Genomic DNA, 10,802 nt, shown 5'->3' on the forward strand with positions numbered 1-10,802 from the left:
AGCTTTTGATATTTACGGTAGGGACTTTACAAAATATCTTCATGGATCTTGATCTTTACTTAATATCCTAATGATTTTTGGCATAAAAGAAAAATTGATAATTTTGACCCATACAATGTTTTTTTTTGTTGTTGTTTTGGCTATTGCTAAAAATACATCACAGTGACTTAAGACTGGTTTTGTTGTCCAGGGTCACATTTTACTACAAAAAGATAGCATGTGAAACTCTTATTTCCAGGATGTTCTCTCTCTCTCTCTCTCTCTCTCTCTCTCTCTGCTCAAGCTATAGGTTACTGAGGATGTGTTGATGTCAGGCCTACAGGTCGATGTTAGTTGCCAGGCGCAGACAGAGCGCAGCTTCAGTCGGTATGTCTTGGGCTTTAATTCCATTGGCCTCCAGGCGCAGTACACGCAGATTAGAGTAATTGTTTGTATCCACAACTCTGCAGAAACTGCTCACTGAAAATTCTGGAAAATGTAGGGAAAACATTAAGTTACTGTCTTATCCAACAAGGCACAAGCAGAGCCTACATTAGAATAACTTTGCCTAATCCTACAAATCACACAATATGTTTTCATGGAATGTGTGAAAAAAAAGTATTATTTTTGAAGACCATTTGTGATTTTCTTCAAACCTTGTTTGTAGGTGTTTCTTTAACTAGGGACATTTTTGGTCCTGCAGTGTTTTAGAAGTGAAAGACTTTTGGTCACTTTACATTGTGTCTTTAATCACTTTCTACTAATTGTTTAGTATCATGTATGTATTGTGTTAATGATGTATTGCAAAACAGTTTTGCTGTTTGTTTTTGGGTCAACACTGTAATTATATTACATGTCATGATTTTGTAACGATAAGTACAAAAAAGTTTGTATTGTATCAAATAATTAATTTGAATGTTATTAAGTGAGGACATAATATGAAACCTTTAATACTCTCACTGGTTCGTCTAATTTGTCTATGATCTATATCTACAATTCTGTCTATATCTGTCATCTTATCTATAATCATCTTTCAGTGGAGATATACATCACAGGAGAAAGATTACAATTCTGGGCCAAGAGTAAAACAATAATATCCAGAAATAAAATGCATTTTAATATTAGCAAAAACAAATGAGGGCATAAGGTTTCTGAGACAATTTTAATCTGATCTTCATATACGTAACAAAATAACAGCGTTTAAATGTGTTACTTTAATAAATATCAACCTGGTGACATAAAGATGTCCAAAGTTGAAAAAACACCCTTGTATGCAGATATATATATATATATTAGGGGTGTAACGGTACACAAAAATCACAGTTCGGTACGTACCTCGGTTTTAAAGTCACGGTTCGGTTAATTTTCAGTACAGTAAGGGAAAGAAATGCAAACATTAAACTGCAGGTTGTTTATTACTATAAACTTTTTTTTTAACAATTTGTTTACACTTTTTTAAAAATACTTTTTAATAAAATATATATATAATAAAAAAAAAGAATAAGAATTAAATAGTGCTGCAAAGTTCTCCACTAAATAAAATACTCTCAGTCTCAAACCAATATCATATAATAAAATATAATGAAAAATATAAATAAGTAACTGATTACAGTGCAGCATTACCAATCCCAGCTTGTAGGCCTGCTCATATTTAAAAAAATATATATAACTTTTCCAAAGTGTAAAGTGCAGCATGAACAGTTTCAGTTTTTAGACCTGCTCAGATTTCGTTATTGCGTTGGATCGATCGGAATTAAGAGCAAAGGTCTGTTTAAATGCGGACGGGAACTGCGTTTGAATTACAATAGTGTTTTTCCTAGATGTAGTGATGTTCACACTCGCGTGATGCCTTTTGAAAACCTTAGGCTGGTGACACACTGGCATATTGCACCTGTCAAACATAGTCTATTTTGCCGTCAATACTGTTGATGGTGTCCTTTATCAGTAGGCTTTATATTTATGCTCAACATGAAGTATAGATATTGTTGTCGTGAAGACAAAATCCTGGTCTGTCGGCGATCTCCCTCTGTGTCACCTACAGCAGCAGCAGCGCGCCAGGCACGATTCTGGTGTGTAAAGACACAGAAAACGCGAAGCAGCCGTCATGCAACTGACACACAGCAGAAACGCCACGCTCACGCCACGCATCCAGTGTGTCACCGGCCTTAGAATCAGCTGCAGGGCGGGATTTACGCTGAACGCGGAGACTTCCGCCACTTAATATGTTCGTTTGAAAACACAAAAATGTACCTATCATTCCGCACACAAAATATTGCATTCGGTCATTCGGTACACACGTGCACTGTACCGAAAGCCCTGTACCGAAACGGTCCGGTACGAATACACGAATACACGTACCGTTACACCCCATTATATATATATACAGTACAGACCAAAAGGCAAAAGGGCCAACAAGTGCTAAGCATTTCTCAGGGAACTCCTTCAAGACTGTTGGAAGACCATTTCAGGTGACTACCTCTTGAAGCTCATCAACAGAATGCCAAGAGTGTGCAAAGCAGTAATCAAAGCAAAAGGTGGCTACTTTGAAGAACCTAGAATATGACATATTTTCAGTTGTTTCACACTTTTTTTGTTATGTATATAATTCCAGATATAATTCCACATGTATTAATTCATAGTTTTGATGCCTTCAGTGTGAATCTACAATTTCCATAGTCATGAAAATAAAGAAAACTCTTTGAATGAGAAGGTGTGTCTAAACTTTTGGTCTGTACTGTATATATATGTACTGTACTGTATATATATTCTGTTGCTGGTTATAACGTAATGAAGTAGTTTACATGTACTATTTCAGTATTTCTCCTTTTTATATGAAAATAATAATTTCAACTCTGTTTAAATACAATACTTCTTGTTGAGAGCAATGTATATTTGTAATAACTGGCTGTTTTGAAGCATGCCATTAGGACAGGCGTATTTTTAGGAGAAGATTTGCATTTAAGCCTTTGCACTGCCTTGTGGGCATATGTGTACTGTACCGTTTTCAGGTGTGTTTTTTTTCTGTACCTTTGATCTTGTTGGCCTGGAGATACAGATTCTCCAGACTGGTACTGATAGTGGGGATCCTTTCCAACTTGTTGAAAGACAAATCAAGCTCCACAAGTGAGCTGACATTGAAAGCGTTGGCTGGAATTCCCCCATTGGTGAGCTGGTTGTGGGACAGCCGTACAAAGCGTAGCTCAGGCCGCTGGCTCAGAAAATCAGCAGGAACACTGGATATGCGATTGTACTCGAGGTAGAGTTGGTTCAACTTTGGGGACAGGCTTTCTGGAACCTTCTTCAGTTGGTTCCTTCTCAAGTCTAACAGGGTCAAGGACAGCAGACCCTCAAGTGCATTGCCAAGGTCTTCAATGCTGTTCACTTGGAGATGCAGGGCTGTCAGGTTGCTCATTCCACGGAAAGATTCGAACGGGACCTTGGAAATATTGTTGTGATTCATGTGTAGATCTCGTAGGGAACGTGGTAAACCCTGTGGAACCCGGCTCAGGTTGTTGTTGTGTAAAAAGAGGCGCTCAAGGTTTGGTAGCTTGGTGAAGACTTTGTCACCAATCTTGTCAGAGCTCAGTTTATTTGTGTGGAGACTGATCCAAGCTAAATTTGGAGCATTATCAAAGACACCATTTGTGATGCCCTTGATCTGGTTGTTTTGTAAGTATACGTACTTGATATGAGACGGGACAAACGGCACGTGCTGTAGCTTGCGGTTGTTGCAGTACATCGCAGTGGGGTAGGAAGGAGGACAGTCGCACTCCAAAGGACAGTCCAGCACAGGAGGCTCATCCTCATCCTCTGCTCTTAGAGAGGCATGGATGTTATAGTGACTGCGGCCATAACCGTGACTGTAGGCTCGGTTGCGCAGATAACTTAGCCATGTTAAAGAGTTGGTTGGATGTGTCATGGAAAAATCGACAAGCTTTGCCAACATCAGCAGTAAAATCCAGCCTTTCATTGTGACTGAGTTTCCTGTCAAGACAAAAAAAATATATGTGCAAATGTAATTTTTGAAACTTGATAAATGTTTATTTTTATATATTAAAATTTTCATTATAAAAAATATAAAATCACATTTTTGTCATTTTAATTAGACATTGTTCATAAAGAAAAATCATAATTATGCAGTGTAAATTCTTTGAATTATTTAAAAATGATCAAATAAGGATGTTATTATTCTTCTGCATTTAAAAAATTGAATAAGTAATGTTATAAATTATCCATAATAATATTTTATTATAATTATATTTTTTTTTACAAATTATTTAAATTATTATTAAATTATTAAACAATATTCTGTTTATATTTTTAGGATTAAATCTAAAATTACTACTTATAATCTAAAAATACTAATGAAGGAGTGGATGCCGAGTTGCCATATCCTTCATATTGATATTAATTATATTATTACATTATTTCTTGTTTGACTATTAATCAAGTTATGGCAAGAGTGAAATGTGTAACCTTATGTACGCTTATGAGATATTAAAGAATCCTGCTTTGTGCTGTACTTCTACTCTCTAAGATGACTACATAGTGTGTGTATAACGAACCAGACTGATAAAAATCTAGCTAGGGCCAGGTGGCCTTGAAGTTCTGATAAGTTTTCTGTGTATGTGTGTTAGTATCTGTCTATAAAGGGAGAAGCTAAGATAGTCCAAGGACAAATGTTCAACTGCCAATGTCCAGCGTATCAGATATACATCTTTGGAGAGACGTATTGTGTCTGACCTCGGATTACTTGTCACCAAAATAGTTGTCAGAAGATATGTTTGAATCGTTTAGGTCTTAGTTTTTCTAGGTTTTGGAACCACTCAGAATTTTGTTGACTTATGCATTGACACAATTAGAATCCTCTGTCAGGGTATAATTGGTTGATTTTGAGTTGTACGCAAAGTGGCCTACGAACTCCATCGAGAGTACTGAGGCTGACTTCTGCTGATGAAACTGCAAACCATGTTCTTCAGTAAATTTTTCTTTAATTGAACGCATCTCTGACTCCTGGTCTTCATTCATCATATCTGGTTCTTGGGTTTTAACTGTACATTCCCCTACACTAAATACTAATCATAATAAATTTTTAATTTTTCAGTAAAATTTTTTAATTATTAAAAAAATATTAAATAAACATTAGTAGTGGTAGTAGTAGTAGTAGTAGTAGTATCATTATTATTATTATTAGATTTATTTAATATTAATTTAGTACATTTTCATTAGAAATTACCTGCAATAAAGGAATATTTTTTCATTACAAATTCTTTGAATCGTTATCAAATTATCAAATAATATTATTATTATCCTGTTTTGCATTTTATATTTTTTTATTATTAAAAATGTATTGTAGTAATTTATCCTTAAAAATCCTTTAAATTATTACCAAATAATCAAATTACATGATTATCATTCTGATTATTATTCATAATAAATTAAATGTTTTGATAAATACATTTTAGCTGGTGTCATGCATTTACTTATTTGACTAATGACCCTGAAAATTCTTTTTAAATTTCATGTCGTAATTTTTATTTAATCTACATTTTTCAGATGTGCGTAAAACATAGTAGATACATATAATAACAAGTTAATGCATATAAAATCCCAGATTTCCAATGGTTTTAGACCCCACGTTATGCAGCCAGTATAGTCCCACAACATTTCTTTGTGTTTAATATGAGCAGCTTCTAAGAATGTTATTACATTCTACAATCATTAAGGCACAGACATGCATACTGTAGCTCTTATATCCTCCTGACAATGGTTTCCATATATATACTACCATTAGAAGTAGTATATTTTATGTCTTATGTTTTATATCTCTCAAAGCAGAGTTGTGGTCAAAACAGACATCATAACAATTCTCTCAGGTCTGGGCAAGTATGCTGCGTGTGATATACAGTATGTGTTTTTTTTCTCTCTCTGTAAGAAAACTGAATGTTTTTGGGAAGAAAAGTTTTGCCTGAGGGAAGCTTCGGTACTGTTTACAGAGGTGATGACTGATAAATCCATCTCTCAATGCTGTTGACAACTTCACACTGGTATAATAATATGGTACACAGTAATACATCTGCTTACATTCTTGTTTGGACATGTTTTGCATTATTAATTTGGTTTGATAATGATGTTATTAAACATGGATTAAACATGTTTATTCATGTGTCTTTTTGTCTAATTTGATAGATAAATGATTTATGTCTTTCTTTAAAACCCATGATTAATTTAAACACAGTTAAATTCAAATCAAATTCATTCAAAATAATTCATAATTCACATTGATTGTAACATGATAAATATGTTGTAAAGTTGCCATATACACCCATATATCTTCATCTTCTCTCATTTTAATTGTATTTATATATTTATTAAAAATTAAATTTCCGGTTTTTGGCTGAAGACATACATGTCTTTAAAATGCCAATAATGTGTAACATTATTCCCTTTCATGATTAAGTAATACATGTCAGAGCAGATTTACTAAATTAAAATGAGAGAAAGTTTAGAGGGGAAAATTAATAATTGTAAATCATTTAAAATTATTGGAGTATGTTTTATAATAAAATAATTATTCAGTAATAATAATTCAGACATTCTATTATATAAACTGCAAAAACAAAAATGCATAAGGCATTTTGTTTCATGCAATATATCTGCTAAAATGAAAAAGATTAAACACATACCTATTGCTGAAGCCTCTGTGCTTTTTGGATTTTGCTTTGAGGAATGAGAAAAAAAGGTACAAAAACATCATGAAGACATCATGATGGAATGATATCATTATCCTAGTACATCCTGAATGTTTGTATTACATTCATATTCCTCTAATTTAAAAAAAAAAAAAAAAATAGTACACATGCAGAACAGAAGAACATTAACTGTACCTTGTATATTGTGCCCCGTGCAGCCGTTTTCACAGTATACAGTAAATTACATTCCAATAAACGGATACAGTTGCACAGCCCAGAGCCTTCAGTGTAAAGACAGTACAGTGAAGCTTTGTCTACTGCCTCACTAACTTGTTGTGTTGTGTTTTGTGCCTTGAGGCTTTGTGAATATGAGTGCCATGTGTGAGAAGGCAAAACATCTGCATTTTAACAACCTTACTTCATAGATTCTGTCAGGACGAGATCCCTGCCTATTCATTATCTCTATACAGGATGAGCTTTTGTACATGTGTACGTGCATTTCTGGGGCATTTGACTTAGTATGATGGGGCATGTTTTACCTTTGGTTGGAATTATAGTGGTTCTGTATACTGGAAAAGGGAACTCTACTCAAATAGCTTGTGCAGTTAAATCATCTCAGATTTCAGTAAAACTAATAAAACTGGACATGTCACAGTAGCCCAACCAATTTTCTTGACGTTAACCACTGGCTAGCAATAGCACAAGCAACATGTTAAACATTACTTTGTGTGTGTGTGTGTGTGTGTGTGTGTGTGTGTGTGTGTGTGTGTGTTCTTGTTTCTGTGACATATCAGGACACAACTCTGTATAATGACATGGGTATGACACAGGTATTACAAGGAGAGGATGACTTATGAGGACATAACCCCTGTCCCCATTTTTCAAAACGCTTATAAATCATACAGAATGAGTTTTTTAAAAATGCACAAAGTTTCCTGTGAGGGTTAGGGTTAGGTGTAGGGTTGGTGTTGGGCCACAGAATATACAGTTTCTACAGTATAAAAACCATTACGCCTATGGGATGTCCCCACTTTTCACAAAAACACGTGTGTGTGTGTGTGTTCATTGTATTGTGTAATGTGTATTGATGTGAATAAATGTCAGACAGTAAACTCATGGGATGCGAGTACATTTTTGGAAGAAATTCCAACAATAAAGTTAAACAAAATTTAATTGAATTGATTTGAAGACTTGAGATTTGAACTCACAACCTTTGGATTACAAGTCCAAGTCTCTAACCGTTAGGCCACAACTTCCCTCATATAAAAGAAAGAAATGCCCAGAATACTTGGATATATTTACATAGCCATACATCTGTTTTGTATAGGCCATGGTGCATTTAATGACAAGATGTCAGAACAAACATAATGTGGAAAATACTCAAAAGGGAATGTTTATCCAGCAGTCATTTCTTAGGTTCAATGCAGATTAATTTATACTTTTAATTAATGCACCAATGTTAATATAACATTGTGAGGTGATGCTTTTGTTGATTCTTAAGGCCCGTTCACACCAAGCACGATAACTATAAAGATAACGATAAAGATATAGTTCTAAAAATCGTTCTCAATATTAAAGAATAGCTGAGTCCACACTACAACTATAACGATAAAGGCATAGAGAAACGGTATCGTTGGAATAATTTTCAGAACGATTTTTTTCCAGCTGATGAACGATATAAACATTGACATCCAATCAGAATCAATCCTGCTATAACAAGCTCGAGGATTTAAAGCGGCAGACGCACATGCGCTCAGAATAAACAGACTATATCGTTCGCTGGTGTGGACGCTAATATCGTTATCTTTATAGTTATCTTTATAGTTATCTTTATAGTTATCGTTCTTGGCGTGAACGGGGCTTTATTGTTGATTCTTTAACCTTTCAACAGGATGTTAACATACTGTAACACACTCCCCTGTAGTATTATACACAACAAGCATAACAAAACAAGATTTGAAAAAAATTGATGCTTGGTTAAAATAAAATGGATATTATTTTCAAACAACATTTAACAAAATTGTGAAAAATACACTTGCTACATATACAGCGGTAACATTTTAGAATAAGGAACACTTATTCACTATTAACTATGACTTTTCTCTCAATAAATCCTAATTTGCTGCTTATTAATAGTTAGGTAGTTGTTAAGTTTAGGTATTGGATAGGGTTAGGATCTATCTATCTATCTATCTATCTATCTATCTATCTATCTATCTATCTATCTATCTATCTATCTATCTATCTGTCTGTCTGTCTGTCTGTCTGTCTGTCTGTCTGTCTGTCTGTCTGTCTGTCTATCTATCTATCTATCTATCTATCTATCTATCAAATAAATGTAGCCTTGGTGAACATAAAAGACTTATATTTCATTTAAATGATCATATATGCACAATAGTTAATTTCTAGATATAAAGTCATCATCATACCTCTTACACAACTAACTGGTGCAGGCTTTGAATTAAAAAATGTAGACTGAATGCCATGAAAGGCCCCATTTTGATTCCATTATTTTTTAGTTGTTGAGTGATGTCCTGTTAGTGTTGAACTGCTGTGCATGTTTCCACATGCATTTGTCACGGCCCTGGTGCATCTTTCATTACAGCTGCCATTTTCTTTCTTCTCTTTAGAAGAAGAGGATTGGACAAGTCCTTGATTGGTTTAAGATTATTTGTTCGTAGTCCACTCTTATTGTTATTAAGGCATTAGTCATCTATTCCTGTGTATTTACATACACAATAGGCTTTGCAAAAGCATTTACAGGAAATTATGACATCTGACACGTACTGACGTTCAAAAATTTGGGGGTGGCAGGATTGTTTTATATTTTAGAAGTATCTTATGCGCACCAAGACTGGAATTTATTTTTTATTTTTTTTATCAAAAAGAAATTGGAATCAATAATATTGTGAAATTTTATTACAATTTAAACAATCTGTTTTGATTTGATTTGATGCTCAAGAATGATGAATTTTAATAACCCCAAACTTTTGAATGGTGCTGTATGTATGATTAAACATTTGATTTTTTGTATATGAGAAGAGACCTTGACTTTATCCCGGATATAACTCTCATACTTCAGAACTCGACTTGTGCGTAGATGTGTTGGAGGAACATTCACTGACTTTTGCATACATCCAGAGAGAGAAACATGATCAGAAGAATGCAAATTACAAAACGTTAAATATGAAAATAAATAAATTAGCCAAATGTTAGCCTATTATGTGTATCATTTCCCCCCTATTTTTACATACAGAATTTATACTTGAAAATCAGCATGCAAAGTTAATTCTCAAAAACCATTGTCATGCACAAAAATGTGCTCCTGATCCACAAGACCTATGCTTATTTATTTGAAGATTAAATTGTAAAATGCTAAAGCTCATGTGGATCCAAGAATGATTCATGAATTGTGTGATGCACTCATTCTCTCTGTAGGATCTGTTTTCAGTAGCCGGCAAATGGAAACATTGGTGTAGAATACACCTTTTCACTCAGAAATTGCTACTAAATTTCACTAATACAAACAAATGATAAAACATTGAGGTAGAGAAAGTGAAATCGTATTTTCTTGTTAAACATGCCAATAATATTTGTTTCATATACAACTTTTATTTATTTATTTATTTATTTACACAGTGTATTCGATTTTAGATTTAAGATAATTTTTGAAGCTTTAACACTCAAACAAGCAAACAGGAAAAAATTTAATTGGTTTTAAATGGTTTTTACACAGCACTACAGTATGTAACTTGTCCTGTGTTCAAAATGTGCAAAATGTTTATAATGAGCAAGTACATCGTGAATTAATCTTCCAAACCGCATTTTGTCTTATCACGAAGAATCACCGCGGTACACTTATAATAAGTTCTTATGTTTGGACTATTTTATCCTGGTCGGGTCGTCACCGCTGCGGAGTAACACATACCTGCGTGAATCGTCATAGGCATAAATTTATAGAAGTAGCTCCGGTTAGAATGTTCTTCCGAGGGATGCGTGCAGTTCTGTTTATTAACCACTAGAGCGCCAAAAGTTACACAGTGCTGCTTTAAATACTGAGTAGTTGAGTGTTGAGTTTTCCTCTTGGCTTCCAGCAGCGAGTGAGTATAAGATTACAGAATCTTCCATAAA

The 10,802-nt window shown here is 34.1% G+C and overlaps 1 protein-coding gene across 1 annotated transcript in view; it reads right to left on the bottom strand.

Moving 5' to 3' along the window:
* fmodb (fibromodulin b) overlaps positions 1-6,990 on the bottom strand; it is a 7,787-nt gene extending 797 nt beyond the window's left edge. The window contains exons 1-4 of the mRNA XM_059523525.1: positions 6,867-6,990; positions 6,666-6,699; positions 3,007-3,963; positions 1-468 (exon numbers count right to left, since the gene is read on the bottom strand). The exon at positions 1-468 is cut by the window's left edge and continues 797 nt beyond it. Of these exons, the coding sequence (XP_059379508.1) occupies positions 317-468; positions 3,007-3,949 (1,095 nt within the window). The 5' untranslated portion in view covers positions 3,950-3,963; positions 6,666-6,699; positions 6,867-6,990 and the 3' untranslated portion in view covers positions 1-316. The remainder of the gene's footprint in view (positions 469-3,006; positions 3,964-6,665; positions 6,700-6,866) is intronic.
* Positions 6,991-10,802: the final 3,812 nt, after the last annotated feature.

This window comes from Carassius carassius, chromosome 34 (assembly GCF_963082965.1).
Source record: "Carassius carassius chromosome 34, fCarCar2.1, whole genome shotgun sequence".
Taxonomy (NCBI): Eukaryota; Metazoa; Chordata; class Actinopteri; order Cypriniformes; family Cyprinidae; genus Carassius; species Carassius carassius.